This window comes from Thermochaetoides thermophila, assembly GCF_000221225.1.
Source record: "Thermochaetoides thermophila DSM 1495 unplaced genomic scaffold scf7180000011806, whole genome shotgun sequence".
Lineage (NCBI taxonomy): Eukaryota > Fungi > Ascomycota > Sordariomycetes > Sordariales > Chaetomiaceae > Thermochaetoides > Thermochaetoides thermophila.
Genome location: NW_006383023.1, coordinates 785665 through 813224, shown reverse-complemented (window position 1 = coordinate 813224; position 27560 = coordinate 785665). Strand labels below are relative to the sequence as shown.

The window sequence follows — 27560 nt, the reverse complement described above, 5'->3', positions numbered from 1 at the left end:
ATTGACGCACACACACACGTATCACCAGCAGGAGGGACAGTGTAGGCCTCTGTCAAGACTTCTTGGTTGTCCTACTTGGGGAGGCACTCTCCAGGCCGGGGTATCATTCAGGTCACTAGGGACTCATTACCACCGAGCTCCATCCGTGCTCTCTTCTGCCTTGTTTCGGGACTCGACCTTTAGTCTGTAGCGGAGCATACAACTTCGGATGAGGCATCGGCGCTTTGTCACGCCAGATGGGAAGCTGTGTCGTCAGAGAATTGCCGCCAAGTTCTGCTAGTGAGCCTCAGATCTTTTTATTCCGTGATGACGCTGTGTACAGCCCGAGAAAAATACCGTTCGCCCAGACCAGCCAATTTAAAGGAAACCAATCAGAAACCTAGCGATAGAGGTCAGTACATCTGGCTTTGCCCAATCTACCAAATATTCCGTCGAGGGTCGACGTACGCAGAGGAGTGAAAAACCACCGGTTCTTGCCGCTGTTGTAGCGGTCCTCAAGGACCTTCTTGACGGTCTTCTTGGCCTCCTCACGCTGGCTGGGCTCCTTGAAGGTGTCGGCGTTGATGACAGCCTTGAGGCCCTCAAGCTCAAGGGTGTAGCGAGTGGGCATCAGGTGGTTGTAGTTGATGACCTTAATGAAAGGCTTGATCTTGCTGCGCTTCTCGATCCGAGCCTTAGACATGCGGCGGGTGATCTTGCTGGGGTACCGCTCGATGCCCGCAACAAGGGCGTGGCCGTAGGGGTGGCTCTTGGTGCCTTGGTCGACGGGCTGGATGATCACAACCTGGAGAAATACTAGTCAGTAACTCCATTCACATCTCCTCCTGACGTTCCCTTGCCCAGTGCAGTTCATCCAGCCCTTTTGCTGTGCCAATGTCCTTCCCTAACGCTTTATAAACAGCGTTCCTCCTAGCTCTCGGCTCTTCCATTCAAGTTTCCCAAAATAGCGAAAGTGAAAGGAGGCCATATAATTCGTAGGTGCGTCGCAAAACAATGAAAGCGATCGTCACGGTTGGCGTACCTTCTTGCCAGCATAGCGACCCCGGGTAACGAGGCAAACCCTCGATGTCTTAAGGAACTTCATCTTGTCGGTTCTGTGCGCAATTATGAAGTCAGTGAACCTGAATAACTGCAGGTTGACGTATTAACGTGAACAGGCACGAAAACATACCTGATGTTTCCTCGGGCCTTTCCCTGAAAGCGACTGCGGGCACGGAGAGAGAGGACAGAACCGGGCCTTGAAGGTCTTCGCCGAAATAATTTACAGTTTGTGGGCTGTCAAAATTCGAGTGGGCTGGCTCTCACATTGGTCGAAATGGCTGACTAATAGTGGTCTGTGCACAGGCGACGTTCTCCTAAATCCTGGAATCTGGGGCAGGGGGGCCAAGCACTTGGTTCAGGTGGGGTCCTCGGTGCTCTGGGGGAAGTTCAAGCCGCTGCGGGACATTGAAGCTTCTTCCCTTCACCAATTACTCTGCTCTCCTAAATCCTCAACCCTTTCAATATATCGTCATATTTCACAATGGCCGCCCCGACCTACATCATCTCTCGTGTCGCCGATCCGATTTTCGGCGTGTTCATTGGCGTTTCAGCTGCGGTTGTGAGAATCAACCGCGAGGAAAAAGAGAAGGGTAGAACGACTCAAGAAACCCTCTCTGCCCTACGCAGGTACGGTTATCAACCATAATTACATGTAAGATATATCTTTGTACTTATACAGTGTCACTATCATAGACGCCTCGGATTCGGCATGAGTACGTAACTGAGCTGTATTTATCAATGCCTGCGAATCCAGCTCCGTTTTCAATGCAGAGCCATATATATGACAATCCCAGAACGCCTATACTATCGCCAATTGCTCGGATAATGAACCGCTAAAACCAAACCCGACAATAAACCCTCTCAAATGTGAATTATGCCGCAAAATCTGGTCCATACTCCTTCTTCATCGCCTCGCGAACCATCTGGCCGCACAACTTGGCGGTCGGGTTTGTGCTTACTGCAAGCCCTTTGGCAATTTCATTGCCGTACCTCCCGCCCATGGCGAAGTCCTGCGATGCAAAGGTTTCGAAATCCAGCTTCGTCCAGCGCGACTCGGGTCTTGCAGGATCCATCGATAGCGACTTTTCGGACCCTAGAAGCTTCGACGTCATAAGATAGATCGCAGCGCGCTGAGTGTGAGCGTTTGAAAGTGTCCTTGCGACCTGGGGGGACACCCGACTGCCATACGGAACTTTTGGAGAAACGAGAGAAATGGCCTCGCAGAGGTCGCCCAGAATAGTGTTGGCTGCTTCGATCCTTTCGACATCAGAGACGTCGTGAAGCAATGTCTGTGGATTCCGGGGAGCATCAGAAATAAGGACTGAATCTCCATATAGCCGTCTGAGCGCTTGAGCCCGGTTGTTGCGAGCGCTGGCGTATTGTGGATGAGCTTGGATGAGGTCGCTGAGGCGTGAGACGCATGTGCGATAGCCCTCAGTTATTGCTGTCAGGTCGGCGGATTGCTGCTTGGCATGTTGAATCTCGAGGTTCTGAATAGACAGAATAATGTCACGTTCCTGCTGAGCAAGCTTCTGGTACTCCTCGTCTGAAAAGTGCGGGTCCTTCGGGAGAGATGGGTCGATGTGAGGCGCAAGATATGGGTTGGACTCTGGGTCCTTGATCTTTTCAAGGACGTTGATGTCCCTCCGGCTCAGCTCAACATTGACATATGCCATGGTTACAGGTCGCTCTTTCGCAAGGTTGATGGTCAATAGGGGGGCAAAGCAATAGAAGACAATGTTTGCGAATTGAACACCGAGGCGGAATGAATCAACCAACAATGGTTATGTGCGAACTGTAATGCTTCAGTGCTTCAAACTCTCAGCGAGGACTAGCAACCAAAATGAGACAAGAAAGAGGAACGGCTGGGTACGGTGTCAAAGGATGGCCAATCTGAGCTAGTCAACCCCATTTTACTTGCATCCCCGGCATCTGGATCCGGGAACGTGAGGCGGTCCCGTGCCGCATTGCAGCTCGCAGCAGGACCCTGAATAGCCATGTAACTTGGATCGCATCGCCGTTGCTGACCGTTCCCGGCCGCCGCCGCTCGGGCTGGGGTCGCGGGGGTCACATCGATCTGGAGCTACGGCGCTCGGCCAGAGTCGGCATTGGACGGCTTTGACCGGAGTCCTATGCACTACGGGGACATTTCCGCTACTCCACCGACGCGACAACAGCGCCTCATCGGCACTGCTTGACTCGGCTTTACCAGTCGTTGTTGCTGATAGCAGAGCTAGACAATGGCTGCTTGTTGCGATGAGGATGATATTCTGACTCCGTACCAGTGCCGGCATCCATGGGGAAGCCGTTTGCAAGGTATAGAGTGCTGTTGCCGAGATGGAACACCGCAGGATGAGAGGAGGCTGACAGTTGGGATGACAACGATTGGAGTAGTGCAGAGGTTCGGCGGAACACCCAGGCAAGGCAGGATTGACTCCAGGCTGGTCACTGGGGGTGTGACGTGAGCCAGCATCGCGGTATTGTTGAATGTCGCCTTCCCGCGGGGACCTGGAGAAGACAGGGGCGCTGCTCCGTCGGCTTTCTCATCCCAACCCCATTCTGTGCTCAGGTATATATCAAGTCTACAAGATTCCGTGCTCCTCCCTTGCCTCTTGTGATCCAGCTTTTGGGTACAACCTTCATCCCAACTTACAAAGCCCGTTCTTGTATACTTCCTAGTATAGTAATCTCATCAACCTTTCCCCTTAACTTGTTTCACCTCTATTCATCGACAAAGCTATCATGGCCCCTTTTGCCATCTCTGACACCGATTACAGCGCCCAGAACTCGGCGCCCAGCTTCTCTGGGTACGACCATATCACTTGGTGGGTGGGCAATGCGAAGCAGGCAGCGGCCTACTACACTAGCCACTTCGGCTTCAAGACGATCGCCTACCGTGGCCTTGAGACAGGCAGCCGGTACTTTGCCTCATATGTTGTTCAGAACGGCGACATTCGCTTCGTCTTTACCTCGCCGCTGCGCTCTTACGTCCACCTACCCGAGGATGCTGTCATCTCTCCTGAGGAGCGTGCCCTCCTGAAGGAGATGCATGACCACCAGGAGAAGCACGGCGATGCCGTCAAGGATGTTGCTTTCGAGGTTGACAATGTTGATGGCGTTTATGCTCGTGCCGTGGCCGCGGGTGCTGAGGCCGTCCAGCCGCCCACCAGCTTCGGCGACAAGGAAACGGGCTTCGTCCGCACTGCCATCATCCGCACCTACGGCGACACCACCCACACTCTGATCTCGCGTACCGGCTTCCGTGGCGCCTTCCTTCCGGGCTTCCGGGCCGTCACACCGTCTCCGGCAACCGTTGAGCTCCCCACGGTCCCTCTCGCGCGCATCGATCACTGCGTCGGCAACCAGGACTGGAACCAGATGGTCAGCGCGTGCGACTTCTACGAGCAGTGCCTGTCGTTCCACCGCTTCTGGTCGGTCGACGACAAGCAGATCTGCACCGAATACAGCGCACTGCGGTCCATCGTCATGGCGTCGCCCAACGAATTGGTCAAGATGCCCATCAACGAGCCGGCGCCCGGCAAGAAGAAGAGCCAGATCGAGGAGTACGTTATCTTCAACTCGGGACCTGGCGTGCAGCATATCGCTCTGCTCACGCCAGACATCGTCACCGCGGTCAGCTCGCTGCGTGCCAGGGGTGTTCAGTTCATTGATGTGCCCAAGACGTACTATGAGACGATGAGGCAGAGGTTGAAGACCGAGCACAGGAACTGGGAATTGAAGGAAGATATGGATGTGATTGAGAAGCTGAACATCCTCATCGACTATGATGAGCAGGGCTATCTGCTGCAGCTGTTCACCAAGCCGCTCATGGATCGACCGACGGTGTTCATTGAGATCATTCAGCGCAACAATTTTGATGGGTTTGGCGCTGGTAACTTTAAGAGCTTGTTTGAGGCGATTGAGAGGGAGCAGGCGGCGCGCGGCAACTTGTAGGAGGGGTTGATGATGGCGTTTTAGGAAAACATGAACATGATGCTTTGGGATTGATTTTCTTTTTATTTTTGTACATAAGCGCTTTACGATGTCTCGTGATGTTTTGATATCCGTTTTTGGGATCAATATAAAGGATTCTTCCAACCCTTTCTTTCGCATCATGATCCCTTTGTCCCAGCACCAAACGCGTATTATTCTGTTTTGCTCCGTTTTCGAGCCCGAGTCTTGCTTCTAAATCATGAACCCCTCCCATCCAACGCCAGTGAAAGGGCAAAAATCAATCAGGTAAACTTCCTGGTATCTGGTCTTCTACCTACCCTAATTCCTCCCTAAACGTGAACATAATTAGGTCATTTGGTCAGTCGAGCACCATAGCATCCCCATCCACAACATTATTAAGCCCATTGGCCGGGCCAATATTGTTGCTGCTTGCGTCCTGCTTTGGTCGCATGTCAGCCTGGCATCCGGGGCAATTGTGAATGACCTCATGCGCAAATACATCGCAGTCGATGCAGAAGTGCTTTCCACACGTAGGGCACTTATAGCGGCCACTTTCGCTGACTCCGACCGCTCTCGCCTCAGGCAGAGCAGTCGCGAGGGAGATACCAGTCGTCTTCTTTGCATTGTTACTGTTCGACGACGACCCTTGCCGCTCCTGCGGGGGTTGCTGTGCTTGCCCTTGTGTCTTTTGTGTCGGCTCTTTCCCTGTTTTCTCAGAGCCTGGAGCCGGAGGCAGGGGAAATGGCGCCAAGCAAGCAAAGCACCCAACCTGTTTGCTCTTGCGTGCCTCTGCCCAGGACACCTCAACCCAGCCTTTCAGAGGGAAGAGATGGTGATAGGAGCGCGCCAAGTGGGTGCTTAGGATCAGGGTGAGACCACAGGCTGGGCATTCAGCAGGCAACCGGCACACTTTGGCGCGACAGCGCGTGCAGAGGTATCCCTCACGCGAAGGTCTGCTGTGGCAGGCACAGAGGGAGACGTGGCTGGCAGATGCGAGTGTGCGTGAAGGGAAGCCCATCATGAGAAGCGACGCATCTGTGGAAGCCGCATTCGCGTTGCCATTGGCCCCGTTCTTGTCTGTTGCGGATGATGCTGTGGCTGGCGGCGGAATCGTAGCCGCCAGGAACAGCTCGCGGAAGTGTTGCTCGTGCAGAGCGACAGCATAGGTCGAGTCATCGCCGTGATTAGTGCGGGTACAGAGCTCGGCGCAGACGGCAACCTGGGCTGCTAGTCCGACGACAGTGACGCGAATTCGGTCCTTGACTAGGTTAGAGATTGTTTCATGGATATCGCCGGGGTCGCTAGATAGCAGGGCGCCGTAGACGATTAGGACTTCGCGGGTACCGTGGGAAGGGGTGTGGCTGCTTGTGTCAGTGGGCAGATGTGTTTCCAAGGAGAAAAGCTAAACGTACTAGAGAGCACCGCGACACATCTCCAAGGCGTTCTGCAGACTCGGGTTACCCTGAGGCTCCTGATGCTCTGCCCAAAACCTCAACCTCTCAATATGGTCGGCCGGGTTCCCGCTCATGTCACTGACGCGAACAGCAATGCCGTCGCGCATGGCAATGATACCCATTTGGCTGATGGGGTTCTGCTCAAAGTATTCCCTCACGAAATCCACGGCGTAGTTGAGGGTCAACAGATAGCGGTTCGGCAGCAAGTCCTTCTCGGCCATGGCAAAGCTCATGTCGAGCACCAGCACCAGATGACGGATGATTCCTCTCTGCAGCGGTGTGGTGTCGCGCATCAAGCGGCGGCGCTTTTCTGCCTCGATGAGGGCCTCAATTGTGATGCTACCATCTTCTGTCTCGACGACATTTTCCCACGAGCGCTGGATGTCCTCCCATGCGGCCTTGGTATGGCGAGAGGAGCCCTTCTTTCCCTTCTTTCCATCGCGCTTCTTGCCGGCGCCGGCCTTGGAGCGGGCGCCGTGAGGACCTGCCTCAGCGGGGCGGTGATCGTGCAGTTCATCGTCGGAAAGATCCTCGACATACTCGCCATCAGAGTCGGCCATGGTGATGGTTACTTGCCGGAATCCGGGGATATAGGGTTGACGAGGGAATGGGAATGCTCCGCAAACTGACCGCGATGAAAGTCAGGACTGTCGCGACTCGCAGGTTTCGCCGGTTATTGATTTTGGCGATAGAACTTGGGCAGGAATGTTTCACATCCCGGTATGAAAGCGTCGCCAAAGTCAATTGCTGACGGCGAGTAATGACAGGGCTGTTAGTTGGCTTGTTGCTGCCTTTGTGGTTCAGGGTCCTGATGTTTTTGGGGGAGAAGCCTTATTCGAGGACAAAAAAGTGGGGCTCCAAGTAGTGCGAAACGGCAAGCAGTAATCCGTAACCTTACCAAAGCTGTGATCTGTGATTGGCCAAGCCCATGCTTCGCCCCATAAACCGATAGAGTTCCAGAGGTGACATCTTGGGAACTATATTTTTGCCACTTAAGTATGGCAGGATGTTTTGTCCTTGCATTTATCGCAGATCACTGGCTCCTAGGAAAGTGGATGAGGGGTTCTTAACTTTGTCTCCTGGCTAAGTATCTGTGTAACCGTAATCTTACGGTCCATTTTGCTACTTTAAGTCCCCAAAGCCCAGACGGAATCATGGCTTGTTGGTGCGTATCTCTACAAAAAGCAGTCAGCAGTCATGAGAGTTACAACACATTTTCCTGAACTTATCCGGCGTTCTTAACCTTCCAATACAAGTTTGTGTGAGATTTCTCTCCTTGCCGTGTCCATCTTCCATATTTTGAATACTTCAGCGAAACCAACCGTCACTGTGCGTCTAGCCCCAATTTTCAGCTGTTCTCAGCTGCAGACAGTGTAGGCAGGTTGTTCCGATGATGCCAAGGCGTAAGTGGTTCCTGTTGACCAATCACATTTTTGCCCCTTTTCCAACGAACGGCTCCCCACAGGCGACCTGGTTGCCTCTGACGTCATCGGGTCTTGCATCCAATTTTCTTAGGGATCTGCCACGACATTCCATCCATCCCGACACCAGTCCCCGCCGTGCGGTGATGAGTAGTCTACGTCTTATTCCCCCCACACCAGGTAACAGCCCTTTTGTTCAGGTAACTCTCCCGTTTCGGCATCCCAATGCTTGCCGAGATCCTGTTTCAAAGGCTCGGTGTACGGGCTCTCACCGTACCACAGGTCCGACCTGTTTCTTTTTGTCTCTGCCGTTCCGGCACGCTGCCAGGTTTTTTACTAGGTGGGATGGCAAGCCCTAAAGGGTCGCTGACGTTGTTTTCGGGTGACGCTCAGATGATGGTGCACTGTCGCCGGCTCCGAGGTGGGTTTCGGATGCAATGTTGGAGGGCCTTGGCAAAAGGGGGGAGCAAAGAAGGGGGGAGGGGAAATTTGCATTTCAAGTTAATGAAAAAAAAGTTGGAGATGCCACATTATGTGGCTTCGATCTGTATCTTCCAGCCAGTAGCAAACCTCTTGTTGGCCTTTTCATCCCAGACTCACCGACTCTGCGATTTGCGCAATGAATGCCTGCCACGGCCAACGGCTAGACAGAGCCGAACGAACTAGCTGGCGCTGCATTTGTGGTGGGGCATAGTTTACCGTTCGTCTGACAGTGGCGCATCGAAGGTTCATGAAGCGCACAACGAGTGGATGTCTTGGATCCCCGATTGATTCATGGAGTTTCCATGCCTCGCTTTCCATGGAATTTGGGACTGCATTGTTATATTCCCTCGACTGTATGGTGCACTTGGCCTGTGCAACCAAGCGAGCACTCAACCGCGGCCCATCAAAAGATCAAGGCCCCGGACGACCCCCGTTTGCTTTTTCCCACATTCGACTTCACGCTTTTGGGTGATAACGTCATAAGGTAGCTTCCAAATTTTGGCACTGGGGCAAATGGTCGTCGTGTGTACATCGTCCCTGCATAATCAATACACTTCCTATTGCACTACACTGGCCCCTGCTTGGCCAGCTCCCTAACAACTCATCGCGAAAGCTGGACACCTTGATTCGCAGCGCAGATCACCAATCCCATCCCCCCACGACCACATGAAAACACTTTTCATACAACGTCGTCCTTATTCTGTCCAACCAGATCCCATTTCTTCTGCGGTCAAAGCTCCCGACATCCCCGATTATACGAATTGGCGCATTTCTCAACGCCAGCCACCCCTAGCAAGGACAACGATTCTACCGCACAATCCACCCATCAATAGGGTTGTTGCTGATTGTGTTGTTCATGGTGATTATCTATCGTGAGATTACCGTTGGAGCATCAACATCAACCTGTTCTATTCGTGTGTTGGCAGTAACTGGTCTCTTACCTTTGGCGCACCGCCCACGCCAATCTTCTTCAACGCCGTAGGTGTGTCTTGTTGGTTGGGGCCATTCTGTCCTAGGTGTCCGGGTTACTTCCCACCGTGGACCTTTATGGCCTGTATTCTCGGACAAATCGCATGATTGTCTTTTAACCTACGAATATACTTGACCAAAGGCTTTGGTTGTGCACAAACTCTCTTCCCAGAAGGGACTGATAGCAATGCAGTGGCTCCCTTCACCCCATCACCATCGACAACATTAGCCCAAATGACCACAACTCCTCGGCATTCCGAGGGTTCCAAAGAGGAACCAATACAAACCAACAAAGACGCTGACGGGGATTCCAAGCGCGACCCTCAGGCGCCGACTTCGCTGATTAAGATCACTGGTTCCGGAAAGAAGAGCAACAACACTCACCTTCTAGTGCACGGCATTTCTGGGCGACATATTGAGAATCATTCGGAGACAGAACCGAGAGATGCTCAACGTCAGTTAAGCTCGTATCGAGAAGAGCTTGCTCGCGAGACGGAGAGATCGGAAGGCTCATTGAACGAAGAACATGCAGTCATGTCGAAGCTTATAACAAAACCCCAACCGCGACCTGACCCTCGACCAGGGCCCGAGCCAACAACAGCATCGACAGACTCTGAACAAACGATCCGTAAGTCACCGACAACGCCCGGGCTAGCCATGCGAACACCATCATATCCGTTCCCACGTATGGTGTCGAGCTCTTCAGCGAAGACTATCGGCATTGGACGCCTTCCTTTTCCATCACGCTCTCCTTTCATTCCCCCCAGAAGGATCTCAACAACAACAACAACAACAACAACAACAACAACAACAACAACAACAACAACAACAACAACAACAACAGCCCCATTCTCATCTGTCAAAGGGGCACGACGTTGTGGTTACGAGCATTTCTACACCAAGCTCAGCCACGCCTTTCTTGCCATCCGGACTCGCCCAACCTACGACTCAACAACACTCAGTGCAAAGCCCAAACCTTTACGACCTAACTTTGATGCTCTCTTCCGAGCCTGGGCTGGATGCATGGTGGAATTCGGTTGTCCAGATCATGGTTGATTACTACCATGCTGAAAGAGTGACGCTTACTGTCCCTGCAGACCCAACTGATATCGAAAACGTGCCGTGGGGCCAGAAGGCTACATTCAATCGTCAGGGGAAATGTGATATTCATATGGCTAAAAGCTGCGGATCAGTCCCAGTCTCAAAAGACGAAGGAAGGGAGGAAACAGCAGAGTACCCAACGTCAGGACTTCCGCATCGACCCTGTTTATCCGCAAGTAGCAAATCAGGCTTTCAGGCAACGTCTTCAGATCAAAGTTCCGGGAAACAAGATGGGGGTCAGCCGACCAGTCCCAGTCGAGAGGTATCAGAGTGCTGTGCAACCGCGGAGGAGCATCCAGATATTCCAAGCTGGGAAGTACCGCTAACGGCCCCGAAGCGCACTCGTGGGAAAGTCTTCAGCACTCTTCAGCCGCTTGACTACGAGTCCGACCCTTTAATAGATCACAATGGTGTTCTGCGCATCTTGGAACGTGGACGCGCTGTGGCCTTGACCAGAACGTACCCCTATCCCAATCAAGAGCCTGCCCAAGCCAAGTCATCCGACTCTCGACCTGCATCTGCACCAAAGCCAGCTGAGATGGTCAGGAAGAAGTCGAAACGGTTACGATCGGAATCTCTTTCTGGCAAATTATCCTCCTTCCTCAGCAGCGCCACTCCATCCCCTGGGTCATCAAATCGGCCATCTTCTTCCAGGTCTCTGAGACCCTGCGAAGGGAGAAGCACGTTTGCTTCCCGTCTTGGAGAAGAATCACCGCCAGCGGTACCGACGCCAAAGTATGAGGAATACGAGCAGGCGCCGCCGTCCCCTTGGTCTCAATCACCAGCCCCTTCTCCCGCGGTGCGACCCGAACCCGCTGAGAACCCTTTTTTTACTGATGCAATGGTCGATGAAGACACCTTCAATCCAGCTTCGGCTTCTCCAGACTACTCAAAGATGGTTCCCCCAGAGGCTATCGGCATTGACCACAACACTTGGACTGTGTTGCACATTCCTTTAACACATGTGCTGTTGTCCAAACCGAACCCATCGTTCAGGCTGAACCCCAAACTGATGGAGCAGAAGCTGGCGAGGAAATCGGGAAGTGTTCCTACTTCCATCTCGACAGAGCCATCCCCTGGGAGACCACCGAAGGAAAAGCAGGCTCCGATTGCCATCATCTCCATCCTCAGTCCCTTGATTCCTTACCCTTCCCACTTGCGCCATTCACTGGAGCATCTCTCTCCTCACTTGGCGACAACATTCTCCCTTGCCCGTCACTACACTAATCTCGAGACAGAACTCATTGGTTTGCAAAAACGCAGACCACAAGCCTCCGGATTTAGAACTCTCGAACCGGATGGTCGACCCCTAAGTGACCCTAATGCGGCCTTGACGTTTTTGGCTGAGCGCAACCTCGCCGTCGAGGAGGAAGGCACACCAAGGGACTCGATTGCAGGCAGCACAACTAGCCCCAGCGACCACTCAGGGCTGTCACATAGCGCAATTTGCTCGCCTGTTGCGACCCCAGGGCGGGAAGCTAAAGTGGGGAGACTTCTGCTCAGTCCATCAAGGGCTGGGGTTGAGGGATACTTTGGCAGACCGCCGAGGAGTGTTCCTCCAGAGTTTTGTGGACAACGAGCAAGGAGATACTCGGATGGATTCGAGCGGCCCCCGTCACTGGATGCTTTGGAGTCCTCGTCTGGACAAGCCTTTCGGCAGCCTGAAGATGTCCAGCCTGCCATTCCTCGTCGTCTCAAGGAAAAGCTGAAGCAACCGACGGCGGAAACACCACGCCGGCACACAAAGCTTCATTCATGCGGCGCCGACTTCTCATCAACTTTTCAATCTCTCCCTTCAATTTCTACCATGTTCTCTTTTCAGCCAACAGGAGCACCATCCTCTTCTACGACTTCCCGCCAAGCCGACCTGACACCCCCATCTGACAAACTCAAAAGCCTTATTCTCGACTTTCTTCCGGTCCACGTCTTCGTCGCCCTCCCCCAAACAGGCGAAATTGTTTGGGTCAACAGCCGCTTCCTGTCCTACCGCGGTCTGACCTCCGCCCAACTCGCCCTCGACCCCTGGGGCAGCATACATCCCGACGATCGAGATGAATATCTGAGGGCGTGGAACCATTCTGTACGTACTGGCGAGCAGTTCTCACGTACGGTGAGGATTCGCCGGTTTGATGGTGCATACCGCTGGTTTTATGCCAGAGCCGTGGCGTCAAGGGATAAAAGGGGGGTCATTATGCAGTTCTTGGGGAGTTACATGGACATTCATGATCAGCATATCGCGGAGCTGAGGGCGGCTAGGCAAGAGGAGATTGAGGCGAGTGAGGCAAAGCATCGGCTCTTGGCGAATCTGATTCCACAGATTATTTTCACTGCGACAGAGGATGAAGGGGTCACGTTTGCTAATGAGCAATGGCTATCATATACGGGACAGAGTTTTCAGGATTCGCTTGGGCTTGGGTTCATGGATTTCGTGCATCCCGACGATTTGGCAAAGTGTAAACTTCCGGCGGTCATTCGGAAGGGAAAGAAGAAAGGGGATCAAGAGGGCGAGGATGACGAAGCCTCGACTCCCGAGCTGGCGTCACCAAGCCTGACGGAACTCACAAAAAAGGGTGTCATACGCGTTTCGAGAGACAGCAGTGGGCGGCTGTCGTACACGACAGAGATACGGCTGCGAGCCAAGTCCGGCGAGTACCGATGGCACCTCGTACGGTGTGTTGAGATTGACAACGTCGACTTCGGCAATGGGGTCAGCTCATATTTTGGCTCGGCAACGGACATCAACGACCTGAAGCTGCTCGAAACAAAACTCAAGGAAGCTATGGACTCCAAGAGTCGCTTCCTCAGCAACATGTCGCATGAAATCCGCACGCCTCTCATCGGCATCTCGGGCATGGTCAGCTTCCTGCAGGACACCACGCTGAATGAAGAGCAGCGTGACTACACCAACACGATCCAGACCAGTGCTAGCAGCTTGCTGATGATCATCAACGACATTCTCGATCTGTCCAAGGTCGACGCGGGCATGATGAAGCTGACCTACGAGTGGTTCCATACGCGCTCGCTGATCGAGGATGTTAATGACCTTGTGTCCACGATGGCTGTCGCGAAGCGTCTCGAGCTCAACTATGTCGTCGAGGAGGACGTGCCTGACTGGGTCAAGGGCGACCGCGTGCGCATTAGACAGGTGCTGCTTAATGTGATCGGCAACGCCATCAAGTTCACCAATAAGGGAGAAGTGTTCAGCCGGTGCCGTGTGTTTGTCCCCTCGCGAGAGGATAACGTGCGGCTGCACCCAAACGAGATCATGCTGGAGTTCTCGGTCATCGATACCGGGCGCGGATTTACCAAAGCTGAAGCCGAGCTCATCTTCAAGCCGTTCAGTCAGATTGATGGGAGCAGCACGCGTCAACATGGCGGTAGCGGCTTGGGGCTGGTTATCTCACGTCAACTGGTTGAGCTGCACGGCGGCAAGATGGAGGGCACCGCGGTGCCAGGTAAGGGGTCGACTTTCACCTTCACTGCCAAGTTTGGCCTGCCAACAGAGACGGACCACCCCGATGAGGAGGCTCTGATGCCGCAGCCCACGTCAGCTACCACACCAGGGGAGACGCCAATGCCCCAATCTCCGGTCGAACTTGTGGATGTTTACCATGCTGTTGCGACGGCGGTTGATCAGGCCGTCGCCATGTCCCCTGAAATGATGTCGTGTAGTGCGAGCTCAGAGCTGTCGGGGTCGGGATCCTGTTCGTCGTCGTCGGTACCGACCGTTGCGACTACAGGTCGGTCGTCTGTTTCTACTGCACCATACCCAGCGGCTGTTAATGCAGCTAGTTTGGCAGGGTTAAGCCAGGCGGAGAAGGCCAGCGGTCAGGAGCTCTCTGGGATGAAGCTCCAGATTCCTCGGCCACAGGCACAACAAGGGACTACCGAGGGCGGCAAGGCTGTTGTTGGCCATACTCTTCCCTCTCGTTACTCCATTTTAATCATATGTCCACAAACCCACAGCCGCGAGGCGACTGTAAAACACATTGAGATGACGCTCCCGAAAGGGGTACCACATCAGATCACGGCTGTTGGCTCGGTCGACGAAGCGGAAAAGCTTCTCGAGACAGGGAAAGGGAAAGGCCCGCAGTACACACACATTGTCATCAATCTGCCATCGCCGGAGGAGATCTTAGCCCTAATGGACATTGTTGCTCGCGTGGAAGATGAAACCGACGACGCCAACAAAGCCTTCATTCTCATTCTTTCCGACTCCGTCCAGCGCCAGGCAGTCGCCAAACTCGCGATCGGCACCCGTCACGAAGCAGCCCTCCTCTCTTATGCCACTCCCTCCGCCATACCCGCTAACCAACTCTCACAACCACCCCACCGAGTAACCTACATCTACAAGCCTGTCAAGCCCGCCCGTTTCGCAGCGGTCTTCGACCCCGGTCCGACCAGCACGGAGCACGCGCGCTTCTACGACCACACAAAATCCACAGCCCAGCGGCTGGTCGAGGACCAGCGGCAGAGCTATGTCGACATGGAGCGGCGGCTTGGTGGGAAGGGCTATCGGGTCTTACTGGTCGAAGACAACCCGGTCAACCAGAAGGTGCTGAGCAAGTATTTGAAGAGGGTTGGTGTGGAAGTTGAGGTCGCAAGCGACGGAGAGGAGTGTATGCAGTTGGTGCTGGGGAAAGGATGGGGGTATTACTCGTTGATTTTGGTATGTCCTTGAAGAATTGTTTTTCATTTTTGAATTGTGGGAAGGGATGACTGACTGAGAGACAAACAGTGCGACCTTCATATGCCGCGCAAGGATGGGTATCAAGCCTGTCGTGAGATCAGAGCCTGGGAGGCTAAGATGCGCCAGGAGCAAGAGCAGCAACATGCTGCTCAAGCCCAGCAGTCTGGTGATGATACCCAACACTGCACACCCCCTGAAACGACCGCTGTCAAGCCAGCTCCGTCCTTAGAATCGAAACAACCACAATCCTCTAAATCCCGCGAACTCCCTATCATTGCCCTTTCAGCCAACGTCATGTCCGACGTGCATGACAAGTGCGTCGCGGCCGGTTTCAGCGACTACATTACCAAGCCAGTAGACTTCATCGACCTTAGCAGGGCGTTGGCGAAGTTCTTCTGAGGCGTGGTTGAACTATTTATTTTCTAGCTATTTCTTCCGTTTTGTATGTGCCATAGCGTTACCATACTTGCTTTTTAGTTGCTGGTACAGGACATCAAGCTGGGCAAGGGATGGCTGGGATCTGGAGCATACGAACGAGCAAGCATTCCCGTTTTCATCACGGATGTGTTTTTTTTTTTGTTTTTGAGCTGTTTTCTTGTCTTGTATCTCTTTGAAGCTCATGATTGATGGGATCACAGAAGATGGCAGCACGTGGTATACCATGGACTACTGGTAGGTTGCATGCTGGGCAAAGCAAGCAACAGTAATGGTATTGGTATTAATATTGGTATTGACCAACACTGTGAAAAGATATGTACAAGTATGGATTATTACCTGGGTGGCTTGTCAGGGACAGAATAGAGAAAGCATAATCAAGAGCACAATTGCCTCACAGATCCTTGAAGTCAACCCAGCACGTAAGGATACTCTACTAGCTGACAAACTTTTGCCATCCCTCTATGCGTTAACCAATAGCATAGAACAGAAATGCGCTTCAACACATATACTTACAGCATTCGCGGGGACAGATATCCGCTCTATCATGCAGAATCCGGATTTCAATGCAACGCGTACAGCCAACAGGTAGGATTGCAGTCGCAACTGGCTCTATTCTTTGGGAAGCAGATTAAGAGGCATGGAATGGTAGGATATGGTCCGTGATAAAAGCTGGATGATCTAAGTTCAGATTTTGAAAATTGAGAATTTGATACCACTATTTATGGATAAACTTCATAAAGAGCCCTGAACAAAGAGCACGCGAGGTCGATATCTGACTGCAACCACTTGAGGATGCAAGGAAATGAGATGAAAGCCGAAACCCCAACAACACAAGCTTGAACCCCTTCTGCATCCGGACTCAAATCCAGGGAAAAAAAAGGCACTGTGGCCTCTCAACAGTTTCGGAGACTTTTTTCCTCGATTAGGGGACGAGACGCTGGGTACAGAGTACGTTACCACTACACCATGAGCAAGCTTAAGTCTTGTAGTGGCCTGGTTGACAGCAAGCTCCCGATAACTCACTTTATAGAGACAACCTGTATCCTTCCCAACTTAGAAACACACACCATCGGTCGTACACAGTCTCCTCACTAATCGAAACTCATAGCCCACGTTTAAGTATCGATTAATGGCATTTCCCTGTCTGTTCATATCTCCATGACTATCCATGCTGTATAGCCCGTTTATCGAGCATCAATCATAGCTATGTCGCGCACTCACTTAAGGGAGTCCAGCTCTAAAAGAATGGCATGTCTTAAAATACCTGACTATAAACAAACAACATCAATTAATCAAGCCCTCCACCAAGCCACTGCCCCGAGCACAAACAGGGCCAGCATTACATCCCGCCACAGAGTCATGCCCACATCAACATATCGCATCGCAACCGCCACCTTGGGCCTGAGATACTCCACGGGCTGGCGAATAGCAGGGAAGAACTCGAGCGCCAGCTCAATCGCCTGCTCCACGGAATCCAGCTCGGCATCATCACCCTCCCCATTGTTGTTATTTACCTTCGCTGCGGCAGTAGCAGCTTTCTTTTTCTTGCTAAGGAACAGCCACCTCGTGCCCAGGAGGATCGCCTCGCCCGTGGCAAACGCCCAGAACAGGCCCCCTCCGAGACCCGTCTTCACAAGCGGATAGCTATCCGTCAGCGAGGCTAGCCACTCTCTCTCCGATGCCGACCCGGCCACAGCGGCAGCCGCGCGGTCGCGCTCCAGCTTGGTGCCGCCGAATGGTGACAGCATGATAACGGCCAGCCCGAGAGCGACAGCAAGCAGGGTGTGCAGGAAGCGCCAGAGGGGCGTGGGGCGCGGAGGCAGGATAGGCATCTGGTTCTGCTGGCTCTGAGCAGACTGTGGGCCGAAGGGCGGACGGCTGTTGATGCCGCCAACAGCGGCGTTTGGCGAGAGGATCTTAGACATGAGACTCAGCATGGGATCTTCTTCGGCGGGGGGCGGCATCTGCTTGCTGTTGACGCCGAAGGTGTAGGGGTTGCGGCGGCCCGCAGGGGGCATGTCGAGTCTGGAGGCGGCGGTCTCGAAGGTGACGGGAAGGGAGAGCGTGCGGGACTGGCCGGGGCGATAGAAGTGCTGCGCGAGGTTGATTTCCTCGGGCTCGGTGGTGATTTTCTGGATGGAGCTGGAGATGATGGTCGGGCCGGCGGTTGGGGCGACGGGAGTGGGATTCGAGTCGAGCGAAGAAGCCGTATTGGCTGTTTGACAGGATGGGTCAGAATCGCCGTAGACTCGGCGCGGCTGAAACAGATGGAAACTAACCTCGCGGAATACCACTCGCCAGGCCGGTGATGGTGTTCAGGCGATGGGCAGCGCCAGCCTTGATCTTGGCCTCGCGACGAGCCTTGCGCAGACGAGCCTGCTCCTCGGCGCGGAGGGCGGCAGCCTCCTGCTCGGGGGTGAGTTCAGTCATTGCTACTAGAGGTCGCGTGCCTTGTGCCTGTCGTCGCAACGCGGTTGCGCGTGTCGGCTGGGCAAGCTCTAAGCCCCCTGTGATGATTTTGTTTTGTTGTGTCAACCAGAAAACAAACAAAGGATGAATTGCGGGGGAAGAGGCGGGCTTTTTCAATCCAGCTTGGGAAACAACGTGGTGCGGTGAGGCGGAGGCAGGCAATGCTGTGGAGGTGTGTGTGAGGTGTGTGATGTGGTTGATGTGTTGGCTGCTTCCACGTCCGTTCTTTGCAGCTGACAGCTGCGTGTACCAGAAATCCTTATCTTATCATAGCCGCAGGGGCTTTCTTGGCGGCCTTGGCACGGTTAAGCGCTTGTCCAGGTGGATCTGTGGTCTTGAGCTGCCAGCCGCTGACTCCGATTATTGGCCCGCCGGGTTTGGGCGGAGACAACCAACAGCATCCACGGACAACAGGCACCGCAGGAGAGCTGCGACATCAGGGAATGGAATCTGTCAAAACAAGAAAAATGTGTATACGGCCAATACTACTACCAGATCACATTGTGTCCTCTGTTTCACAACCTACACAATACAGTCTATCCCCATCCCAAACCCCGTATCCCATACTTCGAGTGCGGTCTCAAGGAGTGGCCTTGCTCATGCTGATCAGCCTCTTGACACCAACCTGCATCACACCAGTCAGCCATGTCCTCAATGTTCTCCCATGAATGTAAATAAGAGTCAAAAAAAAGGAGAGATGTACTTACCATCCACTGCCCACACTCTCCCGTCTTCTCAGTCTGAATCTCCACCTGCAACCTGTGCGCTACGTCGTAGTTCTTACTTTCCAGCGCATCCGCCAGCTCTGACAGCTTGGAGACCGTCCAATCCGACAGGTCCGAATTATTGAGGTGATCGAACAGGATACCCAGCCGCTTTTGCGTGTCCTTAACCTGCGGCAGGAACGTTGACGGAGCCTTGGCTGCCACCCGCTGCATGTCTCGGTCGAGTATTTCTACCATGTTCTTCGCATTCGGGGGGATATGCGACCTATCCCCAGGCGGGTGCCTCTGCTTTTGCTGCTGCGGAGGGGGCGATTGCGGCTGGGGGGGAGCCTGCGGAGGAGCCTGCTGCGGAGGGGGGGCCGACACCGCGGGGGGAGGGCCAGCCCGAGGAGGGGGTCCTACTGGCGGGCGAGATGCCTGCGGGGGAGGGCCATACTGCGAAGGGGGAGCTACCGGTGGCATGGCGGGAGGTGGCGCATATGGGCTTGCCGAAGGCGGCGCCGCGGGTGCGGGCTGGGACGAAGGAGCTGGCGCATACCGGTTAGACGGCGGCGGGCCGGCCGGCGGGGGGTTGTAAGGGGACGAGGTCCGTGGAGGAGGAGGAACGACAGGGGGCTGCAGGATGTTGGACACAGGCTGCGGCGGAGGGGCATAGGGGTTGGTCGATGCGTTCGACGAGACGGATCCAGGCCTTGGAGGGTGCTGAGCAGCTGCTGGCGGCGGCCCGACAGACGGAGAAGCAGTGTTGCGCGGAGGAGGAGCTGGGCCCTTAGGTGGCGGCGGCGGGGGGGTAGGCTGGGGACGGCCATAACCGCCCATGGGAGGAGGAGGGGTTTGGGTACCCGCTTGGTTGGAGAATGGCGAGGTAATCGGCGGTGCGCTTGGCGTCGACCGACGGACCGGAAGCTTTGTAACCATCGGCACATCGTTCCAATTGCCAACGTCCTTCTTGACATAAGGTTTCGGCTGAGGAGGGGGGGGAGGTTGGTTGAAACTTGGCTGTGGTGGGGCATAGCCGCTGGTAATGGAAGGAGAGGGCGTGAAGCCAGGAGCAGGAGCGTACGGGCTTGCTCCTGTCGGGGGTTGATATTGAGAAGTAGTTGTAGGAGCATACGGGTTCGGCGCTGATGCCGGGGCCGGGGCCTGGGTTTGGAAAGTCGGAGCAGGAGGGGCATAAGGATTTGCCGGGCTTGGAAGACCGCCGGGCTGCTGGTAGCCAACAGGCGCAGCAGTACGGGAGGGCACACGCGCGGTAGGACCAGCGGGCTGAGGAGCCGCCTTCTGGGTTGCGAGCTTGACGCGGTTCCGGGCGACCTCGGCGGCCGGGAAGTTTGCCGGAAGGAGATCCAGATACCGCTGAGCAACCGCCAGATGCCCCTGGGCAGCAACGATATCCGCGTACTCGGTGTACTTGTTGTACAGAGCCGCAAGCTTCCAGCCCTCGCTGAGCTGCTTCTCATTATCCGTAAACTTGGAGACGTGCCGGAACACGGTAACCTTCTCAATAAACTTCTGCAGAGCCCTGGCATGAATGGAGAAGCTGGTGTCGTTGGTCTCCTCGCTCAAGCCGGCCTGCTCTGCCTCCTGCAACTCGGCGATCCAGATATCCACGACCTTCTCCAGTTTCGAGCCAACCAGGTAGCAGAAGGAAGCATCTTTCCTCTCGCCAGACTCATAAATGCGGTCACCAAGGGCCTCGCACAAGTCGGGGAACTCAGCAGGCTCTGCAAAAGTGCAGAGAGTAACCATGGCCTCCTTCCAGTTGGACAGGTCGGCGTTGTAGACCACATCCCAAAGATTCTTGCTAGTGACAGAATTGATAAGACGCAGGTAGCTGGTGCTGCCCTTCTTCTTGGCAAGGTAGCTGCTCTGAACCTTGTCCACAAGCTCCTTGCCACCGCAGTTGGCAAGGACGAAGGCATCCGCGATACGGTCCTCCTTAACGCAAAGGTTGACTGCCATCTCAAAGTTGCCCAGCAGGACAGCCTTAGTGATCTGATCATCAACAGAGGAGCCCTCGCCAATGAGATGGAACGGGTCATCCGTCTTGGCCCCCTTGGCCGGGGTCAGCTCGGACAGGAAGTCATCGCCATCGTCAATATCTCCCCACATGCTCGTCACCCGCTTGTGACTCTTCTTTTTGGGCTCTTCACCATTGGTTTGAGGAGAAGTAACACCCTCGGCGCTCTCTTCCTTTGGCGACGTCAACCCAGATTCGCGAGCCTCCTCATCCTTGGAGAACCCAAGGTACTCGATGATCTTGGACCGGCCATCATCCTGGCTAAGCGTCTTGAGCACCTGCCAGTCAGCCTTCTCCTCCTCAGTCTTAGCCGCTTCGATATGGGAGTCGCAGATGCTCGCGATGTCCCCCTTCTTGATGGCCTCCTCAAACTTCTCAGTAGCTGCGCCAATGTCAGAGTCGACAGAGAAGGTTGAGATGGTGATCTTAGAAGATCTGTGCTGACCGGCCGGTGTGTCGTGCTTTTTGAAGATGACAAGCTTGCCAGCATAGCCAAACGAGACACCGACAGGACGCTCCAGCCAGGTGGGAGCCCGAGAAAGAGAGAAGGACACTCCCTGGGGCTGGGTCGCAGCCCGGGAGAAGAAGTCATCATCGTCTAGGGCAGCCTGGGTCTGGGGAACAGCAGTCGGGTTGGTGTTCTGCAGAGTCTGGATGACTATCTTGCCGTCGAATGCCGCAGTGGCCGACAAGTTCGGGTTGTGCGGGTTGAAGCGGGTCGAGAAGGTCCAGTTAGTGGCTTCAGGGAACTCTCCATAGCGCTCGCCGGTATGCGGATTCCAGACAAGAGTCCGATTATCCTTGCCAGCAGAGAGCAGCAACCCGGTGTCCTGCTGGCACCACGACAGAGACAAGATACCCTGCTCGTGGCCCTGAAGTGTCCTCTCGGGCGCCTGGGAGTTCCTGAGATTCCACAGGAGGATGACAGGCGTGTTGTCATCAGAAGTAGCCGTCAGGATGCTGGTCGAGTTGTTAGGGTCCCACGCGAGGGCGCTAACAGGCTTGCGATTGTTGTTCAGGGTGAGCGAAGCCTTCTTGGTCTTCAAATCCCACACCGTCACGAAGCCGCCGGCGCTACCGGTAGCCAGAATGTTGGCCACTTTGCAGTTCCAGGCGAGGCAGTCGATGTCTTGGGCAGCAGCACTGCCAAGTCGGAAAGCGGTCGAAGTGTCGTTAACATCCCAGACGTAGAGCTCGCCCTTGGCACCGGCAGTGGCGAGAACCTGAGGACGCAAGGGGTTGAACTGCAGGGCCTTGATGGGGCCGGTGTGCTTGGTATCGCGCGACATCAGAGCCTCCTCGCCGGCGAGGAGCTTCGCGGCGTCCCACAGCTGCAGCGAGCCATCCTCCATGGCGCCAGCAATGACGCCGCGCGGATGCTGGTCACTTGGGGCGCCCCATGCGATATCGTAAAACCTATGCGCCAACCGCCAACAGTCAGCTATCTTGGCTCAAACAGCGCCGTAAAGAGAAAGGAATAATACCTGGAATCAGTGGAAATGCTGGCGATGGGCTGCAGCTCAAGACCCTGTTCGGCGACATCGAGGTTGAGGTCCCAGAGTTCCAGCTTGGACTCGTCCGAGAAGTCAGCGTCCACGGCACCAGACCGGGTACCGGTCACGAGCAGCGGGCTAGAAGTGCCTGGAGACCAGGCAAAGGCCGCGGTCCGCGGAATCTCTCTCAGCCGGACCATGGCGGCGGTTTGTGTGGTATAGGTAAGGAGTTGGGTTATAAGCTGAGTTGACGGTGTCGATGGCGATAGCTATTAGAGGGGCGGGGGAATTAAACGGAACAATTGTAGTTTCGTGTAGAATTGGAACTTGCTTCCAATAAAACCACAGTAGTAGCCCCACGGCAGTTCGCAAAAGAGCCGTGAGGGCAGAGGACAAATGGGTTGTTCTTGTCCAAAGTGTAAGTGAAATAATCGGGGATGGGCGGGAGCCGGTGCGGCGTGTTGCCAGATTGCATCGTCGTCCAGGCCCAGCAGCCCACAGGGGATGCTTGCGCCAGCCCAGTGGTTGGGTCTGGGCCCTGTAGCTGCCCCTGACCTGCATGTACAACCCTAACCCGAGCGAAACCGTCATCAAGGAGGGGTCACGTCTGGGTTCTTGAAACTTCGTGCGCAAAGGCTGGAAGAGAAGACATTGTTGTGACAAAATTTAAGTCGATTGGACAGAATTATATGGTTTATTGCTATTGAATCCATCAATTTTGAAAGGCAAAGTTTCTAAAAGTTTTAATTGTGAATGTCTGCTCAAAATGATTGGTCTTTTTCGGCCTTTGTTTCCTTGGTGCTCACAGTGCGCACAGTGCGCAATCGATTCGATGCACCTGAGAGTTGATCCTTCACGAGATCGATGGTGGAGATTCCCCAAGAACTCAATCGGCACGTGATCCTTAACAGCAACTCTTGGTCTTGCTTTACCCTCAGCAAGCAGCATCAATCTCCCTTCGATCAAGTGAAGTATTGGACAATTTTGCTGAGAGGACAATTCCGTATCTTGGGCCTTTTTAAAAGGATCCTCCGGTTCTCCCGATAAACAGGGTTGAAGCTACCTAAGAGCACAACTTTCAGAACAACGAGCATTCCTCAAGCCATGCTTTGATTTCTCATCGAGCCCCTCATACGAAAACCTCGATCGTGATCAAGGGCGTATTAGCCAGCTGCCTTGGAACGAAGCAGCACCCAGTGAAACTAAATTTCTCACGACCAAACCCATGTCTGACGCGGCTCGTTGGAAAGCCACCGTTTATGTCGGTGGCTTAGCCCCCGCAGTGACAGCAACTGTACTTCATGAAGCTTTTCTTCCCTTCGGGGAGATAGCAGAGATCAACCTACCGCGCAATGAGAACCCCAACACGGCCTCAACAGAGCCGCACCGGGGATTCGCCTATGTCGAGTTTGAGGATCCTGAGGATGCCAAGGAGGCCATCGACAACATGGATCAATCCGAGCTGTTCGGCCGGGTTATCAAAGTGTCGGCAGCCAAGCCACCTAAGAGCGCCGGGCAAGGCTTGGGAAGCAAGACAGCTGTTTGGGAGCAGGTCCGTTTTCTCTATAGTCATGTTTTTCACTTTGTTTCTTCTCATACAATGCTATGACGATAGGATGACGAAACTGACATGGCTTACAGGAGGGGTGGCTTGCTGAGCATGCTGTCAGCGAAGAGGATCGACTGGCGGCCGAGCGAGCTAAGAACGCAAGGCCAAACGAAGATCCTATGCAGGGGCTTGAGGATCTGGATGTTGCAGGGCCCAAGCCAGAATGAAAGACTTCTCTGTTTGAGGCTACCCTACTTAACGGTGCAGAAGTTGAAGTACCTATCAACTCTATTCTGGAATGTAATGAACGTGGACATGAACTGGGTTCTGCGATTTTGGTCACAGCTTCAGGGCATACCCATATGGTATTTGCATAGCTGCGGCGTTAGAGGCATCTGAGTCAATCAAGGGATATGCAATGGGAACTTTATGTTTACATCCGGGCCACAAGTCCAGAGACACACGAGCGGAATCGACCAAGCACAAGTGCCTCCCTACCAGTCGGATTGTTCGTCATATACAATGTTGTTTACCTAACACTAATGAATCCGTGCCCCCTTTAGAACCTCATTCTTGTTTTTCGTTTTTAGTGTTCCTCATGCTTCTCGACGTGAAGGTCAGCTGCCCGGTTCTGGCGCTTCAGGCGGATGTTCTTGTCAACCAAAAGGTGGCGGGTGGTCGAATAGACGGCAGCGCAGACGGCGAAGCTGACGACAACACCTGCGGTGCTCCTATGAGTTTGTGGTCCTGGTGTGAACAAGCTTGCATCGTGGGGGCGGCTCACCGAGGGGGATCAGCTCAGGAGGGATCTTCTTCAGGCGCCGCAGACGCTGAGAGACAGTGTGCGCTGTGAAATGACAGTCGTATCAGCTCCCGTTCCAATCATCACTCCCGCATCCCAGATAAAACAGCAATGTGTTCCTGTCGAGCAGTCCGGAGCTCTCGGAAACTTTTAAAATCCCAATGGTTTCACGTACCAGCCTGCTCCTCCTTCTGCACCCCTCAGTTAGCCCTGACGCAATCTTGAAAACTGACGCACTCCCACTACGGCAAGCTACTTACCGGCACCGGCCGCATCATACGGACCGTGGGACGGAACATCCGCAGAGTACGCGTGGCGAACATCTTGGAAAATAAGGAATTGAGCGGAGAGGTTCCTCTGAGGGAGTCAGGGAGACGGTGTGCGCTCGCGCTGAGCCCGTTTCGGGTATTTCTGGGAGAGCTTCGGGAAGTAGAGGTCAGCGGTTTGGCGAGGTAGTGTGGCTCCGGCAGAGAGGAGCTCCCTTTGCTCTCTTGCGAGGTGCTGCTCGCCCCCACCACAACCCACCACGGCGCGATTTGGCTAGTGAGATCAGCCCACCGAGGAAAAACACGTGCATGCCTCAGGCCGCCAGCCAATCGAGTCGCGGCGAGAGTTCTGTCCCGGCGAGCCCCACCATTTCACATCATTGGTCGGAGCAGAGCAACCTCGCCTTTCCGAGCTCTGACCTTCTGACGGACTCTCCTCGTCAATCCATCACCGGCCAAACCTTCGACCAACCCGCCGCCCCGCCCACTGTCCTCCAGACCTCGTCGCCTTTCGTGAAAACGTCCGTACACTCTGCCCAACATGTCTGACGACGAGCGTGTTACCAAGCCCTTCAAGTTCGTCACAGGTACGCTGGGTCCTCGCCCCATCCGCAAATTCCCTCGGCAACGGAGGCACACAAAAACATGGCCTGATCTTACTCTCCTCCTACCAATTGTCCCGGAGTATACCGTCAGTGGCTAACAACTTTGACAGCTGGTATGCTACACCCAACCCTATCCCAATGAACCATTGCGGGCCGCTCTCACGACCTTGAATTGGCCTTCCGCCCTCTCCGGTCCTGCGAACGAATTGATAGCTGCCGTGGGAATGGATCATCGGGTTCGTAGAGGGGGATGGGGTGCTGTCATGGCATGCACAGGGACCGGAGAAGAGCTGGATGGGGACGATATGCGTGAGAACGGGTTGATGTGCGAGCAACGGTTCCTCGGACGGCTTATCTCACTTTTCTCGCTCCTCCTTTAGGCGTCGATGCCCGCTTCCCCAACCAGAACCAGACCAAGCACTGCTGGCAGAACTACGTCGACTACCACAAATGCATCATTGCCAAGGGCGAGGACTTCGCTCCCTGCCGCCAGGTGAGTTGTCCCTGGTTCTGGGCGTATTAGATTTAGGTGGTAAAGCTTGATTGACCAACACATCGTGATAGTTCTGGCTCGCCTACCGCTCTCTTTGCCCCAGCGGCTGGTACCAGCGGTGGGATGCTCAGCGCGGTATGTGGTCCCCTACCTCCTTGCTTGCAAGCTATGCCCCTGGATGAGTTGTTGACTGCGATTACAGAGGCTGGTAACTTCCCTGCTAAGCTGGACTAAAAGGGGTGTCTTGGGGATGAACTAGAATAGGGTAGGCGTGGTAGATGATTCCAGCCTGGATCATGTTACAGTAGGCTCACGACAGTAAAGGAGAATACACATAGAGAGAGTTGGGTTGCTTGTTTCTGTACACCAATGGAGTGTTGATGAAAATAGGGTGAGGTAGAGAAATTAAGTAGTTGTTGATCTATTCTTTGTGAGCCCTTAATTGTGACGTGATGTTCATCCTGCAGTCTGAAAAGCTCAACACTGACTTCCATTCAACGCCATTAACGCCAGTGAATCCTATACGCCGTGTCAATATCAGTATATCTTAAATATACATTCTTCCCGACCCTGAATCTTCACACCATTAGCTCTCATCGCCACCTTCATCATCAGAACTCATAAACTCGTCGTCATCGTCAAAACCAAAGAACTTCTTCGCAGCCGGAGCTGGATGCTTCATTGGTGTCTCTTTTTCTTTTCCCTTGCCCTTCACTTCCGCCGCTGGATCTGGTTCTGATGGCGGGGTCGTGGCCTTAGATGAGCCGTTTTCTGACTCTTCGTCCTCCTCCATTGCCTCATCCGCTGAACTGCTGCTAGCAACAGTGCGGCTGCTGCTAGGTTCACCAAGCGAAATGAAGTTGTCTTTCCAAGCACCAGCTTTCATAGCCTCCATGACAGCCTCCCGTGTCCTCTCTCCCATGACCTCTTTCTCTTCAACCCACTTGCCATCCAAGATCGCACCCCTTTTCCCGTTGCGAATCTCCTCCTGCTTCCGCTCTGTCATTTCGATGATTTCTTGCCATCTCTTCCGACGCGCCTCTTTTTCGCGCTTCTCCATTTCCGGCTTGATTGCCAAGTACTCGGCCAGAGCCTTCGCCTCGGTCACGGTGCGCAACCGTCGACCATCCAGATTACGTGACGACCCTTGCTCCTCTTCCGGGTTGACGTTCGCGCGCTTGTTGCGCTTCGACATACGACCGCCCGCCGCGCGCAGCTGGGAACCGAAGCCACCCTTGCCACCGAGCAGTGGGACGGCAAGGCGCAGGTGAAGGAAGTCATTTTGGAGCTGGTCGACTTCGGAGTCGGAATCTGCAACAGGGTCGCATGTCGGCAGGAAGTGTGAGATGGGAAGAGGCGAATCTAATGGAACCCAGCGACTCGAAAGTGTTGTCAGGAGTAAGCGGGTGGAGTAAGGACTGGCTGAGGTGGGTAGGCGGCTGTCAAGCTCATCGCGGAGGGATGATACCGGAGAATCTGGAGGAAGGACAAGACACAGGGTTGGAGGGAGCCCTGTTCCTTCAATTGTGCTGATTAAAACATTGATTTTGCTTGAGCGGCCCATTGTGGTTCAGTGTTCAGTGGAGA

At 54.3% G+C, this 27560-nt stretch overlaps 11 protein-coding genes across 11 annotated transcripts; 4 read left to right on the top strand and 7 right to left on the bottom strand.

The window, feature by feature from the left end:
* Positions 1-371: 371 nt before the first annotated feature.
* On the bottom strand, positions 372-1084 carry CTHT_0002720 (60S ribosomal protein eL27; the record flags this gene model as incomplete). The annotated part of the gene is made up of 3 exons (XM_006690756.1): positions 372-379; positions 448-784; positions 1022-1084. 3 exons carry the CDS (start codon positions 1082-1084, stop codon positions 372-374), a joined length of 408 nt encoding a protein of 135 aa, XP_006690819.1.
* Positions 1085-1913: 829 nt separating this feature from the next.
* On the bottom strand, positions 1914-2717 carry CTHT_0002710 (uncharacterized protein; the record flags this gene model as incomplete). Its single annotated transcript, XM_006690755.1, has 1 exon — positions 1914-2717. The coding sequence occupies one exon, from the start codon at positions 2715-2717 to the stop codon at positions 1914-1916; it is 804 nt and encodes a 267-aa protein (XP_006690818.1).
* A 1066-nt stretch (positions 2718-3783) lies between these two features.
* Positions 3784-4995, top strand: CTHT_0002700 (4-hydroxyphenylpyruvate dioxygenase-like protein; the record flags this gene model as incomplete). The annotated part of the gene is made up of 1 exon (XM_006690754.1): positions 3784-4995. One exon carries the CDS (start codon positions 3784-3786, stop codon positions 4993-4995), a length of 1212 nt encoding a protein of 403 aa, XP_006690817.1.
* Positions 4996-5353: 358 nt separating this feature from the next.
* CTHT_0002690 (putative transcription factor) lies at positions 5354-7009 on the bottom strand (the record flags this gene model as incomplete). Its single annotated transcript, XM_006690753.1, has 2 exons — positions 5354-6356; positions 6408-7009. 2 exons carry the CDS (start codon positions 7007-7009, stop codon positions 5354-5356), a joined length of 1605 nt encoding a protein of 534 aa, XP_006690816.1.
* A 2547-nt stretch (positions 7010-9556) lies between these two features.
* Positions 9557-15512, top strand: CTHT_0002680 (histidine kinase-like protein; the record flags this gene model as incomplete). Its single annotated transcript, XM_006690752.1, has 6 exons — positions 9557-9776; positions 9906-9950; positions 10090-10373; positions 10516-10659; positions 10761-15092; positions 15162-15512. The coding sequence occupies 6 exons, from the start codon at positions 9557-9559 to the stop codon at positions 15510-15512; spliced, it is 5376 nt and encodes a 1791-aa protein (XP_006690815.1).
* A 1331-nt stretch (positions 15513-16843) lies between these two features.
* Positions 16844-17981, bottom strand: CTHT_0002670 (uncharacterized protein; the record flags this gene model as incomplete). Its single annotated transcript, XM_006690751.1, has 2 exons — positions 16844-17766; positions 17831-17981. 2 exons carry the CDS (start codon positions 17979-17981, stop codon positions 16844-16846), a joined length of 1074 nt encoding a protein of 357 aa, XP_006690814.1.
* A 619-nt stretch (positions 17982-18600) lies between these two features.
* Positions 18601-22458, bottom strand: CTHT_0002660 (uncharacterized protein; the record flags this gene model as incomplete). The annotated part of the gene is made up of 3 exons (XM_006690750.1): positions 18601-18645; positions 18728-22181; positions 22250-22458. The coding sequence occupies 3 exons, from the start codon at positions 22456-22458 to the stop codon at positions 18601-18603; spliced, it is 3708 nt and encodes a 1235-aa protein (XP_006690813.1).
* A 1025-nt stretch (positions 22459-23483) lies between these two features.
* Positions 23484-24034, top strand: CTHT_0002650 (putative cyclophilin protein; the record flags this gene model as incomplete). The annotated part of the gene is made up of 2 exons (XM_006690749.1): positions 23484-23810; positions 23900-24034. The coding sequence occupies 2 exons, from the start codon at positions 23484-23486 to the stop codon at positions 24032-24034; spliced, it is 462 nt and encodes a 153-aa protein (XP_006690812.1).
* Positions 24035-24393: 359 nt separating this feature from the next.
* CTHT_0002640 (uncharacterized protein) lies at positions 24394-24932 on the bottom strand (the record flags this gene model as incomplete). Its single annotated transcript, XM_006690748.1, has 4 exons — positions 24394-24527; positions 24592-24654; positions 24785-24800; positions 24870-24932. 4 exons carry the CDS (start codon positions 24930-24932, stop codon positions 24394-24396), a joined length of 276 nt encoding a protein of 91 aa, XP_006690811.1.
* Positions 24933-25416: 484 nt separating this feature from the next.
* CTHT_0002630 (cytochrome c oxidase polypeptide vib-like protein) lies at positions 25417-26207 on the top strand (the record flags this gene model as incomplete). Its single annotated transcript, XM_006690747.1, has 4 exons — positions 25417-25462; positions 25861-25973; positions 26045-26108; positions 26176-26207. The coding sequence occupies 4 exons, from the start codon at positions 25417-25419 to the stop codon at positions 26205-26207; spliced, it is 255 nt and encodes an 84-aa protein (XP_006690810.1).
* Positions 26208-26559: 352 nt separating this feature from the next.
* Positions 26560-27537, bottom strand: CTHT_0002620 (uncharacterized protein; the record flags this gene model as incomplete). The annotated part of the gene is made up of 1 exon (XM_006690746.1): positions 26560-27537. One exon carries the CDS (start codon positions 27535-27537, stop codon positions 26560-26562), a length of 978 nt encoding a protein of 325 aa, XP_006690809.1.
* Positions 27538-27560: the final 23 nt, after the last annotated feature.